At 41.3% G+C, this 19,228-nt stretch overlaps 1 protein-coding gene across 2 annotated transcripts in view; it reads left to right on the forward strand.

The window, feature by feature from the left end:
* Positions 1–19,228, forward strand: part of LOC141798919 (metabotropic glutamate receptor 7-like) — a 144,829-nt gene that overhangs the window by 118,846 nt on the left and 6,755 nt on the right. For both annotated transcript variants that reach the window (XM_074680861.1, XM_074680860.1), the window contains exon 8: positions 6,149–7,084. In XM_074680861.1, coding sequence (XP_074536962.1) covers positions 6,149–7,084 — 936 coding nt within the window. The remainder of the gene's footprint in view (positions 1–6,148; positions 7,085–19,228) is intronic.

Raw genomic sequence — 19,228 nt, forward strand, 5'->3', positions numbered from 1 at the left:
TGCAGATGCGTTGTACTTTCAGTTTAATTGATGTGTTTTAGGAGGAAAAAATGAATCTGTAGATGCAATTTAGCAAAAAAAAAGGAAGTGCTTATCTTTAACCAGAAGATAAATGCTCTAAACTCTTCAGGTGTAATATTGCCCTCCAACAATAAATGAGAAGCCTTTTGAAGAGAAACAAACATTTCAGTGGAGGCGCTGCATACTAATGTTAGCCAAATGTTAAACATATTCTGAAGTCCTGGAGGAAATTACTTTTAGACTTCATTAAATAAGACAAATGTTTAATTAAAGGATGTTTTTGTCAAAGGTGATCACATTTTAAAACAGCTGCTTTTTTTAAGAGCAGAAAACAACATGCAATTAAGCTGACAGGAGATGTTCAAATTGGCCCGTGATGGGGGATAAAACGCAGTAATTGAAGTCTGACAGACTTTGCGAGCTATTAAAGAGGAGTTTGATATGTTTCTACCTTCTAATAAGCCTCAAATGAAACAAGGAAGGCTTCGTTTGAGAGCTCGACACTGAAAGGAAGGTAGAAAGAAAAACAGACAATGATCCATTGTTGGAGATGACTCCTCTCCCACTGCACAGGTTGGAGGACTGTTGGTGGAAGAGAGTGGGAGGAGGAGGAAGAACATGTTTTTAACCCCGAGTGTCAGGCCGCCTGTGTGTGCGTGTGGTTGTGTGTGGTTGTGCGTGTGTGTTCAGCGTTTGGCAGCAGGAGCGCTTCTGAGAAAGTTGATGTTGTTAGAAACTGACACTTAAATACACATTTCTCTCAGTGCTCCGGCTGCTCCGTGGCTTTACTGCAGGTTTTACTGTACATGATGAAACTCCAAATCTATGATCGCATTTTTTGTTATTTAAGGTACACCTGAGAGAGGAGGATAAATCACATAACGGCTTGGATTTCTTTGCCTGAGAGCTGAGGATTTAATAAGAACATTTTTGGAAATGTAATTTCCTTTTTTTGCATTTCCAAAATAGAGCAGAATAGATGATGTAGAAACATGGATAAGGCGTTTTTCATTTCATGGGAGTGCTAAATAACTTGAAATTCAGCTGAAAATGTCTGTTCAATATGCAGGCTGAGTGCAGAGCTGTAGACGGCTGCTAAGCTGCCTTTTTAAGTGCAGGTATTGGGTCGTAGCCACTGTAATAGATCTCACTGTCACAGCCCAAGAATGGGCCGTGTGTGATTCATGTGGACAATAAAGAAACTGGTGTTTTGTCCAGGTAGACATGGTTTGAAATCGCACATACTGTATGATAGGATGGAACCTGAGCTGAAAAACCAGGATATCTTTCTGTAACTCATATTACAGAGAGTAAAAAAAACATGCCATTAACATACAGATGAGTTAACATTTGCATAATGGCTCTCTAGATCACAAGAATTAAACTCAACCCAATGGATTTGATAGCGCAGGTGGAACAATGTCTGCTGCTGGAGATTTGTGCTTCACTCTGTTTCAGTGTGATTACAAACCAAGCTCCGCTACAATGCAATTAAACCTCAATGCAGAAGCTATCACTTTGTTCAGCAAAACATAAAAAGCATCATGATTTAAAGGTTATGCTGGAATAAGCATCCGTTTTTCACACCATGTGATCCCGGATAAAGAAGTACAGCGTTACGCTGTTCCAGCTCACAGAAACTCAAATTAACTGTAAAATTAACAACTAAAGCAAAACACCCAACTATGGCAGCCGTATGAGTCCGAGGTGTCAAAAAATCTCACTGGTCTCCATGGCAACAGGGCTGTTGGTCTCATTACTGTTTCCACACTGTGTGTAATCGGGAGGTTTTCCAGAGAGCACCATTCATTGTCCAAATAACAAATGGCACCTTCATGCCCCCAGATAAATGGCACCTGATAATCTACCCAGACACCACAGTAACAACACATTTGTCATACAGGTACACACACACACACAAATTCCTTTGGTGTGTGTGTGTGTGCTGTTGAGGTGCAGCAGCTCTGTATGTGCAATTATTGGCCGTTGCTACGCTTGCAGGAGGTGATGCTGTTTCTATCCTTAGCTGGACTCATGTTGACTGTGTTTGTCTCCTGGTGCAGTTTTTTTAGCAGCTACAGCTCACATTAGGTGACACAGGTTTGGAGAATGAGCAGCAGATGTCGAATGTTTGCTTACATTGGTTTGAAATCCATTTCACACCACAGAAATGTAAAATGAAAAACAGAACATTTTTGGAGGAATGTTTTGACATTTTTGAGGAGTAGGCTGATTCACATGCTTGCCAAGAGTTGATTCAGGATATTATTACTGCTGTCATGTCTGTGAGCATAATATGAAGCTGCGGCCAGAAAAAACCTACAAAAACCCACCTACCATGCTCACTAATTAGCATATTGTATCTTGTTTCTTAATCCTTGTAAGAACTGTTGTTTTGTGCTTGTGTTGGATACTGGAGCAGGATTAGCAAAAAGAAAAACAGTCTCAGTTGAAGTATTATTTGAGACAGAGAAACTCTACAATCAGAGCTTTACGAGTAGAGGAGAAAAATGGCTGTGAAGAGGATTTAATGTTTAGTCTTCACTGCTCTGTGCAGATGAAACAGTAATGCTGGTCTTTCACCAGATCTCGGCGCAATACAACGGTTGTGTTTGGGCTCAGTTCTCCTCTGTCCATCAACACTCAGCGGCTGTTGTCAGGAGCATAAGAGATCACATGACAGAGGATTTTCGTGCTCCCAATCTATATGATGAACCACTACTCATCAATGATAAACTACTTGTGGGCTCCAGGCCTGGCTAAGCTAAGTTTGTTTATGTAGGTATGTGAAACCCATTCTGGCACCATCAAGGAGGTTTTTATTTTGAAAATCAACCAGATATTTTCCTTGTTGGTTCAGTGACTTCTAGTGATGGGAACAGCAGCTCCATTGAGTGTACTGAATCAGCAGAATCAGTTCAGTAAAGTGATTTGTTCAAAAGTTTTGTTCACTGAATCGTTCAGTATTTCTCTGCAACTCTGCCTGGGAATCAAAACTTAATAAGCTGAAACACAGCCAAACATTTAGTTCTGCTTGTGATTGTACAGAGACCGGTCGGTGGTGAATAATAAGCCAGTGAGCTGAGAATCTAGAGGGATAAAGCTACAGTTTTCAAACTGAAAGCTGCCAAAACATTCACATATATTTTTCCCAACAGTTCTGTTTAGTACGTTCAGTCCACAAACCACTCATAGACTGTCTGAGAGAAGGAGGGTCTGAACTCCTGTTCTGTACATTCAGTGATTGACTGACTAAACTGAACTTAATGTGCACTGTACTGACTAAAACGTGATCAAAATGAGACCATCAATTCTGGATTAGCTGTTTGCAAACTGACAACAGCTATAAAAAGGATACAAATTTTCAGAGAGACTTGAGAGGGGGATGTAGGGGCAGGTTTAAGCGTCACAGGGCTCCTGACCGACTCCATCCAGTTGGTTCAGTAAGTACATATCACCTACATAAAAGAGAGAAGGAGGGCGGGCTTTGATGACTCTTAAGGTCTACAGCAGGGGTGGCCAACCTGCAGCATGTGGCTCTTTGATCCATCCATAAAAAATATATGTATATTGTATATATATTGTTATGAATAGTGGTGTGCCAATCAATCTAAAATATTGATGTATTGATGCCAACGTTGGGATCAGTATTGGTAAATACTTGATGATGAGATTGATACTAAAGTTTCAGTTTCTTTTCTCGACACGTGCTCCTCTCAATCGCTCATGTGCCAATAGCTATCTATCTAAATAGTCAGTACATATCACTGACTAAAGACAAATTTCTGAAATTTGTCTTTGACACAGCTCCAAGTTTAAACACACCTACAAACACAACAAATCTCACTTTGAAAATGGTAAATGCATTGATTTTCATTTTATGTCATTTCTTTTATGTGTGAGAGGATGTGTGTTTGTAAGATCATGTGTGTAATGTGGCTCTTGATAGTACCACGGTTATATTTGTGGCTCTTGGTCTCTGACTGGTTGGCCACCCCTGGTCTACAGCTAGAGACACATGAGACGGGAGAGAGGAGAGTGCGACTGAAGTTGAGAAATGAACAACTCTTTTTTTCTGTAAGAAACTCAATTCAGTTTGTGCACCCAGATGATTCATTCATTTTAAAAGAATCATTCACAAACGACACATCACTGCTGACTTCCTGTTGCGCTCGATCTGCTCTTCGCAAACTGATGCATCATGTTCTGGCATCCATCAAAATAAAAGTCTTGGGTACAGCCTATGCAGGACTCTAACCTGCTGGACCTGAAATAAAGTCTTACATATCCGGCCTGTCAGAACATGATGGAGCAGAGCCAGCGGAAGTTAATTTAGTGGTTAGAGTTGAAACATGTCAGTTCTGATTCGGTGACGTACTGGAGACCGACAGGACATGGATCTAATGGAATTTGGATGTTACATCGGGTAAATATTGTGTTTTGTAAACATTTACTACGCTGGAGCATACACCATGACATCAGGGTTGTAATAGGTAACATTTGACTGGTATGTTAGCAGTTAATGTAACAACAAATCCATAGATTGCCTCATCACTTTGCACTCTGTGGTCTTCTACAGAGAGAAGAGATGCTAATAAGATTTGGGTTCATTTACTTTCATTATTAAAGCACGCTTTTCAGAGGGTTACACCTATGCAAAAGTGGATGATGGTGCTCATGAGAAATACAGTTTTCATCCTGGAGAGACACTACAGATTTCACCTGAGGAGAACACCAGAGTCAACATGAAGAAAACTTCTCATGTGCCTTTAAAAATGACCTTTGTGCAGAAAAAAAGTAAAATTTGAATGTGATGAACTACGTACAGTGTTTTTTCAAAGGCTGTTTTCAGCTGTTGCAGGTTCTTAGGTAACTGTTTTACTTCCCTGCCTTGGATGATAAATTGCTGTTTCTTGACACATTACTGCCACCTGTAGATTGGTTGAAGAGTGTGAAACCAGGTGCATGTGAGTCCCTGTGCAAAAAAATAACAAGACAAACAAAACAAGGACACACTCAGCAGTCATAAAAGAAAGTTCTGCTTTAAGCTTTTCAAATCCAGAGGCTATCTACAAGTCATAAATTCAGCTCACATGCACCAAAGTTATCACTTCAATTAATTTCTGTTTATTTCCAATATAGATTTTATGGCGGGCCATTCTTTTTTACTGTAGGTTGTTCGACAATAACTGTCTCAAAGTGCGTCTTTGAATCTCTCATATTAAAGTAGGTTGAGAAGACAATATCAAATTATTTTAACAATCATAGCACAGGATAGTTTTCAGCTCTCCTTTTTGTTTTTTAGGCTCCGATTGATTTATTTTTGTTAGTTGGCTGTTTCTGTTGAGAGACAGCCTAAACCATGTTTGAGCATCTTTAATCTTCTTCTGCTTTTAAAGCCATGGATCAGTGCGCTTTCAGGAGAAAAAAAATCAAAAGATCAGCTCAAAGAATTATGGGAGGCTTTTTCTCACCCTCACAAACTATGTGAAGCTGTAAAATATTCCATTTCTTCATAGGTTTTTCAAGGCAAACTTGTAAGTTAGGTCTATAGTTTAAACTTAAATGATAAAATACTGTGGGGAGTTTGGTGTTGGACTCTCTGATAGTTCCACAGTGTGTCTGTGAGCTGCAGTTTTCATTTGATGACAAGATCATAAATAGAAATAGCTCCGCAAACCCTAAAAGAGGCGTTTTGCAATTCTAAATCCCATTCTCCTTCCTTATCGTCACATATTTCATACCTCACTGACTCCTGTATTAAAACATAATGTCTTTTGCATTTCACATTGCTTTATTTTTTTTCACTGAACAAAGGTAAGCTCTGTTGCCATGGTGATTTCAATTACTTTCAAGTGTTAGAAAAGGCAATCCCTCAAAGACATTTGGAAATTAGGTGTTTTATTTTGTTAGGTTAACCTTTTTTTTTTTCCCGATGCATTAATGTGTTTCACCTGTTTGCAAAGATTGCATTGGTCTTTGTTTTTGAAAAAAACTTCAATAAATTGTGAGTCAGTAAGTTGGAAAGTGAATAAACACGAGGCTTCATTATGGTATGTTTATCAGTGGCTTTATCAGTCTGCTAACCCTCTTTGTTTCTCTCTGCTGTGTGTCATTTCTCTCCCAGCTGGAAGAGCTTCAGTGGCCAGATGGGGAGCAGGAGGTGCCTATCTCTGTGTGCAGCCTGCCCTGCAAAACTGGCGAGAGGAAGAAGAGGGTAAAGGGCATGCCGTGCTGCTGGCACTGCGAGCTCTGTGATGGCTACCAGTACCAGTACGACGAGACTTCCTGCAGACTGTGTTCATACAACATGAGGCCCAACCCCAACAGAACCGCCTGCCAGCCCATCCCCATCGTCAAACTCGAGTGGCACTCTCCCTGGGCGATCATCCCCGTTTTCCTAGCCATGCTTGGCATCATCGCCACCATTTTCGTCATGGCAACTTTCATACGCTACAATGACACGCCTATTGTGCGAGCATCGGGCCGTGAGCTGAGCTACGTGCTGCTCACTGGCATCTTCCTGTGTTACATCATCACCTTCCTCATGATCGCCAAGCCTGACGTAGCTGTGTGCGCCTTCAGGCGGATCTTCCTGGGCCTGGGCATGTGCATCAGCTACGCCGCATTGCTTACAAAAACCAACCGCATCTACCGGATCTTTGAGCAAGGCAAGCAGACGGTCACGGCCCCACGCTTCATCAGCCCCACCTCCCAGATCGCCATCACTTCCAGTCTGATCTGTGTGCAGCTGCTGGGAGTGCTGGTGTGGTTTGCCGTGGACCCTCCGAATACCATCGTCGACTATGATGAGCAGAAAACTATTAACCCCAAGCTGGCCCGTGGCGTCTTGAAGTGTGACATCACAGACCTGCAGATAATCTGCTCACTGGGCTACAGCATCTTGTTGATGGTGACCTGCACCATCTACGCCATCAAGACTAGGGATGTACCAGAAGACTTCAACGAGGCCAAACCCATTGGCTTCACTATGTACACCACTTGCATAGTCTGGCTGGCCTTCATCCCGATTTTCTTTGGCACGGCCCAGTCGGCAGAGAAGGTGAGTCATTTCTCTCTGTTGCTCTCTCTCAGTCTTTGTCACCACCCTCCTCTTTGTCTGCTTCTCTCTCCTCTCATAAATGTCCTTTTCACTCCCCCAGCCCTGTTTTTATCTTGTCCAAACACATGCACAAATGCACATTAGCAGTTAAACAAATGAAAACAGAGACATTACACAAAGGAGGAGCACACAAATATTCAGTGACTCTGTAAGTCCTGTGTCCGTTTTCTTTTGATTTCATTTTCACATGACTCTGATGTGTTTGGGAACCCACACTCAACCACCTCAGACAGAAACAGGCACATAAAGGCTGAGAGGACGAGTGATGTTAAGCACCAGAAGCCTAAAATGCCCCAGACGCGGTAGGATGGAGGTGCTGGCAGCTCCAGAAGCCATTATCTTAGCTCTCACGCCCAGGGCTCAACATATACCATCATACCTCGTTCCGCAGAGAGAAAGGAGCGGGTTGAGGAGGTGGAGGAAGAGGAAGATGAGGAGCTGGAGGAGGAGGAAGGCAGGGAGAAATAGGGGGGTAAATAGAAGTTTGATTTAACACATTCCATCTCTCGACAGCGGTGCTCTACTCAACAAAGCATTTGACATTGGCTGCTACTGGAGTTGATTGAGAATCTGACATTCTGACCTGATGTGCTCGTCATTGCTTATCTGGCCGAGACCAAGCAGAATACAGATGCATTCATCTGCGGCGCTCATGAGCAGCCGCGTGCTGCCTGGCAGGCGGCGCACACGAGACGGAGTGAGGGGGAAGTTTTCCGCTGACAGAATATCGATGCTGACAGGAAAGTGTTACTCCTAACCTTTTGAGAGGCACACCGCTCAATATCCTCCCTCCTAAGCTAGCGCATGAGATGGATCAGAAACTGATTTTCCTCATCTCAATTTGCTGCTGATTTCATAGATGAATTACACCCTCAGCAGCGATTAGGAGTTCATTATGCTACTCGCGGCGACTGGCGAGGCAGTAATGTGTTTATCTTTCCCCTTTATGCAGTTAACTCTTTCTTCACACTCGCTCCTGACTCACACTCACCTCCAGTTCACACCACAGCCCTTCTGAGCTGGTAATGGCCATAGTGGATGCATTTCTGCTTGCTCCCTAGCTGCTGCGAGGTGAAAAGTGGCTTTGCATGTCTTGATACCATCCTCTGCAAAGTGTAGTTAGGGTGAATTGAAGCAATCTTTCCATCACTTAAGCTTGCTTAGAAGCTATGTGTGCAGTTAGTTTCTACCAGAGCTATATTTATTCACACATCAAATAAAAAAGTACTTTCAATGGAAAATTGATGAGATTAATGCAGTTTGTGCAGAGTGAAGATGTTTCAAAGCAACTTCTTTACAAGTTGATAAAACAGAATGTTAGATTCTGACCAACAAACTGATCTGAGGGCAAGAAAACCCTCAAAAAACACAGTTTCAGCCCCTGTGGGGCACTTTCCGTTTGTCTTGAATTCGGCACCCCCTGTGAACACAGTGGTAATATGTAAGCCATTTTTGTAACCATTTTTCTAACATTCTTTTTTTCCCCCATAGACTATAAAATACATGGATATACTCTTCATGATGTCGTCCTTTTGTTTCTAAGCAGAGTTTTGAGGCCCATTGTCAGCAGATATCATATTGAGAGCACAGTCACACAGGGTATCCAAACCATTCATACTAAAGCATAACTGGCCCGTGGTCACATGCCCGATTGTCTCTTGTAAATAAGTCTTCACATTGTAATATGGCACAAGCATGGCCCACATATGTCACCATGAAGCGTCTGTTTACAAGAAGTGTGGTCTAATCAGAATCAGCACAATGGACACAGAGAACATAGCAACGACTTGAGTTACTTTTTGGCTCGTGTTAAGTCATTCTGGTCTGACACAGCCCTCTATCACCACCAAGTGATCTATTATGCAAAGCGCCAATTTTCAGTGGCCAGTCCTTGTTGTGCTAGTTCACGAAGTGTACTGCACCAAAGCACACCTGTCCAAGGTGTGTCAAAGCCAAGGATGTGTACCGTGCACGGTGCTGGAGGTCACACAGGCCACATTATCAGGAGCTTAGTGTTGAAGGGTGCTTGGGCACAGTGTGGGTGGCCAGTGTGACTGTGGCCTGAAAAAGCATACTCAGGGATCAAAAGAAGAGCTGGGCCAAAAGCTTATTCACTAACAGCTACACTGTGCCTACCTTTCAGTCAAGCCAGCCTTGCCCCTGAACAGGCAAAACTTTCAAGTTAAATAAGAAATTATTTTTAAAAAATTCACCCCCTGTACCACGTGTGCATTTTGAGAAATTAGCCATTCAAACCAAATTACTTTTTTTTGGAAAGAAAAAAACAAAGACATGTGTTCACCAGGCTGTGAACATATTTGTTTTTGATGTAAAAGTTGTCTTTTGTCTTTTGTCTTTTTTTATTAATGGGTGCTTTGTGTCCACAGCTTCTGTAGCCAGCCTCAAGTGGGTACTCAATGAAAAAACTTTTTTTTTTTTTTTTTTTTGTAGCACTTACGCCTTTGCTTCAGATTTTAAGTCTGGAGGTTGCTGCTTGAATTTCACACTCAAATTGTATGACTTATTGAAAACGTTTGCCATGAAAAATGTAACACTGGCTGTTCCAGCAGCATGCAGTCCATTTCTTCATTTCTTCAGCTGAGGCCTACCCCCTACCAGAGATATTGGACATTGAAAAGTTGCACTGAAAAAGCAGTCAGTCTTTTTGCTGATTGCCTGGGTAACTTTAGGAGTGAATGTGAAGATATAAGTAGTAGTTTCAGACCCTTATATTCAGTTAAAAAAATATTTACATGAAGTTTAAATAGATGGTATTATGTTTGTCTACATTCAAAACATTGATAGTGTGTAACTTGGCTAGATTTCTATACTAACTGGATGGGATTTTACTTACTTCAATAAATCTTCACTAGACTGGCTCAAATGATGAGGTCATAGCATAAGGATCTCACTGGTTCATGATGGAGGCACAGCCCTGCCCCTAACTGGCTAGCCAATCAGAAGGAAGGTAATTGGTTAAGCAGGAAGCTTTAAAGTGACAGCAGCCTAAAAAGAAGCATTTTAGGCAGGAGCAGAAATAAGGGTTTTTCAAAAACCAGAGTGAGACAGTGGGAACATTTTTGAGTTGTGAATCTACCATGGGTGCATCAGTGGGACAGTATAAAGGGGAAAAAAGCCCAATACCTCCTCTTTTAATGCTGCTAAAAGGCTCTGTGTGACAGACGTGTCACATTTAACACAGCAAATAACTCGACCAAAAAACCCTTTAGCACAGTGAAATCAACATGCCAACACGCTCTGGTAAGACCAGACACCTCAGTCTATTATCTCAAAGTCCAGCAGCTGAAAAACCCTCTCAGCCGGCGCAGATGGGGCCGTCACTCAGAGATAGCGATGTCCAATCAGGTGTTTAGGCTTAACAAGTTACCCTGTTAACTGATGACCTTTAGGCCAAAGCATCTGTGGTTATCATTGTAGCGAAAACAACCTTTGGAAACAGAAAAGAGACCACGCAGACCTCTTTGGTTCTTTTTTCAGCTGAATATTCGTTTCTTCAGAGTAAACTCTGACTTTAAATAAAAAAGGGCCTTTTTTAGTTGGCAGCTCTTGTAACTATGACAACTGCAGACACATTGAGCTAAAAGTCACCAGTTAACAGGGTCAATTGTTAAAGCAGAACACCAGTGAGGTTTTGTAAAGATCTACCCACTCTAGCGTCCTCACTGTGTGCTTACATTAACTTTTTATAATTTATCTAACTAACTGGTGCCTCTAATGCTGACTACTGAGGATGTGTTTCAACAACTAAACTCGCACATTTCTTTTGTGAGGAGGATCTGACTCTGTTTTAAGATACTTAGAGGTACAAAAGCACTTCTTCAGATTGTCTTTTGGACATTTATTGTCTATCCTCAAGCAAGATCCACTTTCTACAGAAATCCCCAGAACAGAGATAAAGTGAAAGTAATGGATGTGTAGCAACAGCAGTCGGAAAATGAAAGCTTGCCACATATCCTCTGAGGAGTCTAACATTTTCCTGTAGAGTGTGTACCCTGAACTTCAAATGGAAAGCTGCTTTTTCCTCACATAAAATTAAAAGAACACAGGTAATGTTTCTGTTAAAATGCTATTGTGCTCCTTTGAATTAAACTTTTTGCATATAGAGGGATCATTAGTCTACGTCGTCATAGAGATTGCGCACGTATCTTGACCGCAGAAGCAGCGTTTAGCTCCATTCATTCAGACAAGTTTGCATTTTTTAAACACCGAATTCAACTTGTTATCAGCATAAAATGTACTGTTTGCCTCTGTTTTTACAGCAGAGGCAATGTCTATCAAGTTTTGACTGACACAGAGCAACAGGTGTTCCGGAGTTAACAGCGACCATGCTAACTGGTGCCTTTCAGCCGACAGTAGCAGTGATTAACCATAGACTGTCAAAAAATTGATGTCCTCTTGCTCAGCTCGATGTGAGGTCACCACAAAAACTGCTCCCCCTGGTGGCTAGCTGCGGTATAGGTCAAAAAATCCAGCTTTCCAGTCATTCCAGATGGGCTGTGGTCAAACTTAAAAAAATTGTGGAATAGTGATGTGTTTCTCACATCCGATTATTGTGGAGATTTGAAGATATCATTTGGCTGTCTTGTATTCAAGTCCTCTTTTTTTCTTTAAAGTTTCATTTTCATTTTTTACAAATGAAGTTTTGCGTCACATTTAATGACGATTGAAAGATGACGTTTTTATGTATTTTTTTTCTGGGATTGTAAGTATGTCGGGAGGTAGAGTCAAGAAGTGATCAGACTCTTGAAAGAAAAAAAAAATATATATTTTTGTTACCAGGCTCCACTCAGATTCTCTGGGGTATTTTGGCTACAGTCTATGTGATTAACGGCCAAGAGTCACCAGTTATCAGGGTCACACTTTACACTGAAACACCAGAGGCATCTGCGGGTAGAGAATTAACTCTGGATGCAGTTCTTTTGTTGTTTTTTTTTATTATGAACGAGGTCCCAGACTCAGCAGTCTGTGTTCTCTTTTTGTTTTTTTTTGAGGGTTTCTGATTTACTGACTCATGTTTACGTCCTGGTATGTCACAGTCTGGCAAGTGTCGGATAATGCAGTCATGGGCATCAAGTGACAGTTGCGTGTTTAAATGGCTCTCTGGGTACACGCTGGATTTCTCTGATAAAAACATCTGTCCATCTAATATCTGTCCACTTGCTGATCTCTTCTGTCTACTCACTTCTATTTCACAAACCTGGGAGCTGTATACTATCCGTAAAAGTGATGATATTTAGTTTAAAATTCTGTTTTTGGTGGATACTCCTCCATGTCATTTGACAAACCACTACACTTCGCAGTGCTTTGCGTATGCATCCGGCGTTGTTGACAAACAAATAATCCCTCTATACACCTAAAAGATCACAATTACACATGTGAATTTGCTCGTGTGTGGATTTGTGAGTGAATGAGGAGCCTACGTGATCCATTGTGATGCATTTCACTACATCTTCACTCCAGGAGTACTTTGCCCTGCTGTGTTTTTAAGTGCAAATTTGACCCAACACCCACACACATTTGAACAGTCTCTCTCACCCCAGTTGTCCAATATCAAATGATTTATGAAAACCCTGAGATGATATGATGGCAGCAGCCTGTAATAATCCATAAAAATTCTGACTGCTGTTTGTCCGTATGTTGTTTTGTTGCACTGTGCTGCAGCAGAAAATTGTAACTCCACTGAGTGGAACTCTCTCTGTCTCACTATTATTTGGATGCCCTTATTTTCCACACCTGTGACTCTCTTCTTCTCCCTCTATTTTACCCATTCAAACTTAAATGAAAGGATGCCATGCTAAAACGGTTGCAAAAGATGGCAGAACACCCTCTCTCCCCACCCGCCTCCCCGTGCACCTGAATGTGCTCAGTCAACTACTCAACACTCTCAAGTTAATTACTTTGAGAGTCACAGACATCCACATCCAGCTGTCATCAGGCCTGGAGATCAACTGACTTCTAAAACAAACTCCAGGCCTGCGAGGCATTGCACAAACACATTCTTTGAACAATCAGACAACATAGAAATGTGCAAAACGGTGATAACATTATCCCAAAAGCTGTCTTTTATGTCTGCAGATGTTACGTGTTGAGAAAAGAACTAGCAATTTGATTTAACGGATGCTGTCAGTGAACACAAGAACTCTTTTATTCGACGACCTCTTCGACCGCGATACACAACTTTTTCACAGTTCAGAAGCACACGGTGATATAATAAAACATTTTCCCTTAAGTATAGAAAGTTTCTGGTAAAAACAGGACAGGACTCGGTCACGCAAGGATATCTCCGTCCTTTTTTAAACTTAGCATTCCTCCCTGCATGTCTGGGAACCACTTAGGCCTTTGTCAGGTGTCTCCTAAACCCACAAGACCTTTGGAAGAGCGACCCTGCTGCCAGCTATCATTAACACTGACAAACTATCCCCAGCCCAAACATTCCCATTTCAGCTTTCAGCTAGTAAAAAAAGAAGCCAAACCTCTAATCCTCCCGCCATTCTGAGCTTGACACGAGTCTGACCTGACACACAGTGTGGAGACGGGGAGTCTTCTGAAAAATTGATGATGAAATTTGTCGGCCTATCAGTTTTATCATGGGGGAAACCTTGTGCCGACTGCACCACGGGCAGACTGCAGGCGAAAGTTTAAACCACACTCAAACAGCAAAAGTTGTAGTTTTATTTTTAAATAAATGTTACACTTCCCCAAAGAGAGAGGATGCCGTGACCCGGGCCTGCAAACAGAACAGCTTGGTGCTATGAGTGTGACATCACTATTTCACAACGGAGACAGAAAGTGTGACAATTAACTGCCTGACAGCTGCAGTCTGATGTACTACTTGAGGGTGGAAAAACTAAATTTAGATCCTTTTCAAGTACAGGAAAATGGCTAAATAAACGAGCAAAAATCTCATTCAGCCACAAAAATAGGAAACTATTTGACCAACTCCCTGGCTTTTTATAAGTGAGCAAACGCTAGGAGGAGGTAACTGGACAAGCTGCTTGAAAAGATCATGATAGCCTTATCAGAGCACAAAGATTCACAAAACACACTCTCAGTCATGTGCATAGATTTTCTCAATGAAGAGAATGAAATCTCTTACTGTATTTTCATACTATGGATGGCGGTGGAAGGAAAAGTTGCTTTTTTTTAACTTGAACACAGCTATTAAAACGTTACCATGATCTGGAGTCAAAGCCCTCCAAGCTTGAATACTTAGTATTAGATTTAAGCCTAAATGTAGTCATCAAACCAACTAGAGGGGCCTAAATGAGACAAAATACATTTTTTATGCTTTTTCAGCACAAGTTGTCTTGCATCTCTGCGTAATGGCCTCCTCTTTTCGAGGACGTTTCTAAACTTTGATTTGTTCCTGCTTTCCCAAACTGTATGATTGACAGAATCATACCTTCACACAGGTGACTATGTAAACAGCCTTTCAGCAAAAGCTAGATTTGTTCTCTGCGTCAGAAAACTATAACAACAAGTAAAACAAGCACAAAATGTATTCTATTAGAAATAGAAATAGAATAGAAAATACTTTATTTATCCCGAGGGGAAATTCAGGAGTCACAGCAGCAATGAAGAAAACAAAAGTAAGAAAGTGTATAGAAAGTGCAAAAAGGTCCATAAGAAAATAGATGATGACATCCCGTCCGCCACTCTCCAGCCCAGCCAGTCTCCACCTCCACAGGGTCCAGGACTGAGCCTCCCCAGCAGTCTGTTCAGTCTCTGCCTCCTGGATCCTGTCTGCCCACAGCAGGCGAAGCTCCTCCAATGTGGCGCCGGCGTCCGATGTCAGCTCCGTCAGCCACGTCCGTGAACAGCACGATGCCACTCTGCCCTCCGGCAGCCCCTCTGCCGCTGGGTTAGCACGGCTAGTTCGTACATCCCACCGGAGATAGATCCACGTTCCCAACAACGATGGATGGAAGGACAGGTCCACGTCATCACCTCCCAGCTCACACCCGAGGACCAGCATGTCGTCCTCACCTCCTCCTTCTCACCTTGAGGGAAATCATCAAGCCTTACACTAGTTAGCATTGACATGCTACAGGCTGCCAACAGCTAATTTCACATGTAAACAATGCAGCCATGGTTACATGTAGGATCTCCAGACAAACACAGGAGAAAAGTAGTAAAAAATATCGCTGAAGCCACAAAAAGTTTGGTGTCCATGACCAACAATGAACCATACAAAGTAATGATCCACTCCAAATACGAAGATAAGGAAAAAGAGACGAAAAAAAATTACAAGAAACTGAAAAAGAAGAGAGAGCTACTGCAACAGGCAGCTACTGCAACAGGCAGCTACTTGGGCAGCGCCTAGCCGTGTTATCTCCGTGTTGTGTTTTTCTGCACACCCTGTTGACCAGAATTAGTTTTGGCAGCAATCTCAAATGCAGTCTTTGTCTTAAGATGCAAATGTTGAGTTGATGAAGTCACAGTTTTGTCATTTATGGCCCTTTAAGTTTTACATTTATTACAGTTCTACAGTTCCGCAGTTCTGCAGTTTCATTTAGCAGACGCTTTTGTCCAAAGCGATGTACAACACAAGCAAGAATTTAGACAGAAGGAAAACCTAGTTAGTGCGACAACAGTGATACAAGTTATTCGGCTACAGGTGCTGCCATTAAGTGCAGAATTATTATTATTATCTTTTTGAATAATGTATAATAATCTAGCCAACAAACCACAGTTAATTGCTGCAACAATATACTTCAACCTTCATCAACATTCAGTAATTAGTGCTGAAAATTCACTAAGAGCTGGGTCTAAGACCTTCTGACTCATTGTACCCTTGAGGAGAAGGGTTAGCTTAAGTGCTCAAGTGTTCCCCAAACAGATGAGTCTTCAGACATCTCTTAAAGTAGAAAGGGACTCTGCAAATTGTATAGAGTTCAGTCATTCATTCCACTATTTGGGCACAACAGAGGAGAAGAGTCTGGCTAGAGATTTAGAGCCGCGCTGGGCTGGGAGCCACAGGCGTCACAAGCAGAGCGTAGTGGGCGAGTAGTAAGACAAAAAAAGGCCATCACATTTAAGTCATTTCTTTCAATAAAAATCTCTTTTTTATTCAATTAGCCAAAAAAAGTGATATCAATGTTGTGTCAGATGTTTGAGTCTGTAAAGCAATATTTTACTCTCTCATCACTTTTATGTGCCACTTATAATCATTTCTGCAGTTAAAAAAATTTAGCCTTGAATCTCCCACAATGCTATGCTATCTAACTGATCAACTATGGTGAAAATTAAACAAAGATAAAAGCGGAAATACAGGAAATTAATCCTTATTTCAAGCCAAGGAGTTGAAAGAAAATGAGTCTTTCCCACTATCAATGTCTATTTTCTTTCTGAACTTCAAATCAAAGCGCAGAGACACCATATGTTTTCATAATGAAAAGGGCTGTGTTACACTTTTACCACAGTGCCCTGATACTTTTAGCTGCATCATCATCTTTGATTATTTAGAGTTTATCAAGGGAGATAAACAGAGTGTATCTGTAAAATCTCTAACTAAATGTGTGCTTCAGCATATTGCCAAACCAGATAAATCAAGGCTGCTGCATGGAGCTATTGATCAGCAGCCAAATGTCAAACGTTCAACTGGTGTTGCCTTGGTAGCTGGTTGGCTTTGTCTCATACAGGGCTGAACAAATTTATTCGACCACCTGTCATAAAAATTAGCAAACCTCCCAGCATCATGAAGTGTTTAACTCTGACTCTTTGTGTTACAGAGATTTTCCTCCTTAAACAGGAGTGAGGGGTTTAAAAAACTGATTGTATGTTTAATCCCAAAAGACTGGAATTCTCAGAGAAGTCAGAAATCTGTCAAAAATAACAAACAACCACAAAAAAAAAAACATTTTTCTGTTCAGGAACACATGTAAACAACAGGAATTTGTCAATCAAGAAATAATGTTGTACAATTATTAACAATTATTATATTTAAGCATTTAATCTGTCACTTTGATTGAAGAGTTTACACATACTGATGGATTAACCATTACAGGTTGTCAAACACCTTACACTGGGTGGCCTAATAAATTTGTTAAACACTGTACATCTGAAAAATACTCACTTAAAGTATAAAGCACTTTTCCTAATTTTGTTACAAACTGCTTTACATCAAAATGCTGCAAAAGAAAAACAGCTGCTTCATTAGGAGAGATGAAAATAAACAGAAGATTTAAAGATTTTAAAGCCTACTAAAAAGAATACTTTGTGAAAGGATTTAAAAGCATCTAAGGATAAGTACTGTTGAATCATTAATGGCACACAGCTCAACAGTCTTCAGCCTTGTTTCCTTTGTTCACAATCTAATGAGGGTCGTATAGGGTCAAAAGGTCTCTTAAATATTTTTGAGCCGGCAGATTTTAAGCTTTAAAACCAATAAATGAAAAGTTCTAATGAATACAAAAAAGAGGAATGATAGGAGTGATGTTTGGGAGTGATGAGAGGTGTGTTGACAATGAAAAAGATGCACAGAGGTAGTGAGAGTCTGTACCTGTGGTGCACTCATTGCAGATAAGTGACTAAAGCTCATCCATTCTGACACAGAAATGTCCTGCTTTTAGTTTGACAGACGCACAGTGGGGGATATACCATGGATTTTATTCATCCATCAGCCCCCCATGATCATTTTAGCCCAGCCTCTTTACATCAATGAAAACAAAACACTTATGGTCAGAGTTTTATTATCTGAGATGTATTTTTAGCTCTTTTCACTGTCAGGTTTGGACTTGCTAATGGCCAGAGTAATAACTTCCCCAATTTAAGAAAGACACTACCTTGATCTAATCGCTAAAGATTGAGCAAAAGAGCTTCATGGTGAGAAAATCTGGATGGTTGGTATTGATTTTAAAATCCTGAGTACCCCGGTAAACAAGCGTTCCTCTCAGAGCAACAAAAACATCTTCATTACACCAGTTATGGAGTATATACTTCCTCAAAAAGGACTCCGTCCATAGTTTTGTCTATTACTGGCTTCTTCTGACGAGTACAGAGCAGGAACATATGTCACAACCTCTTTATCTCCCAATCTAAGCCCCAATAATGGGATCTTTCCAGGGTCCAAATGGAGGAAAGATCGTCCATGCAGAAAGCGGTGTGTCTGAAATGGAATAGGACTTTGCGGCAGAAAGAGTTTTTCATGACATGAGCTGAAAGTAGGCCACATAAAACAAAAAGAGACATCCAGGTGGCTGAGAGGAGACTTCGAATCCCCTGATCCATTAAAAGCATTCTTTCACGGGGCAGAGAGGATCCCGATTGTCACTTACTGAATCAACTCCTAATCGCTGTCTGCATTTATAGTACTCAACCATCTTCAACTAAATTGCCTTTGCAGTAAGTATATCCCTGGTGGGCGTAATTATGAGAATTACCCTCAACAGCTTTTTTTTTGTCTAAATGGAGGGCATGTTGTTTGTTGTGGCTCGTTGTTGGCATTTGGCTTGTCAATGGGATGTAGAATTCAGAAGCAACCGTTTGATTCCTGATGAGAGCGTTAATAAATCATCACTGCGGCTAAAAATAGAGAGTTGCCAAGCAGTTGTGAAATGACTTCATGTATTTATTTATGTTAAAGCAACAGGAATTAATTATGAATGTCCTGTGACGAGCTAAACATTGGAGCGCAGGGTGAGAGGAGCGAAGAATTTGGGTCAAACTCATTGAGAGGCACAATGAAAAAAACCTCTTTCTGTCTCAGTGATTAGACACAGAGAGAAAAAAGATTGATGTGCACGTCGAGGGAGTGAATGCCTACACATCCTCACTTTGTGTGTGCGTGTTTTTACCTGTGTGTGTGTGATGGGTATGAGTAAGCACCTAATGCTTATTGGGTGCCGCTTCTGAATCAACTCTCCTGCATGGTCAATAAATCAGCTCTGATAGGGTCAGCGTTGCAGCGTCCAAGGTATCAGAATCTCATTAAAAGCTTATTCCAGCCGTGTTTAGTTGCTTGCACCAAACTCTCAAGTGTTGCTATGGATACCAGACAGGTTACCAACCACCAAACATGGAAACACAGAACAGGGCTGTGATTTCTCCGGTGATTATCTCTCG

Source organism: Halichoeres trimaculatus, unplaced genomic scaffold (assembly GCF_033239565.1).
Source record: "Halichoeres trimaculatus isolate MK-OKI-2021-1 unplaced genomic scaffold, fHalTri1.1 fHalTri1_scaffold_11, whole genome shotgun sequence".
Lineage (NCBI taxonomy): Eukaryota > Metazoa > Chordata > Actinopteri > Labriformes > Labridae > Halichoeres > Halichoeres trimaculatus.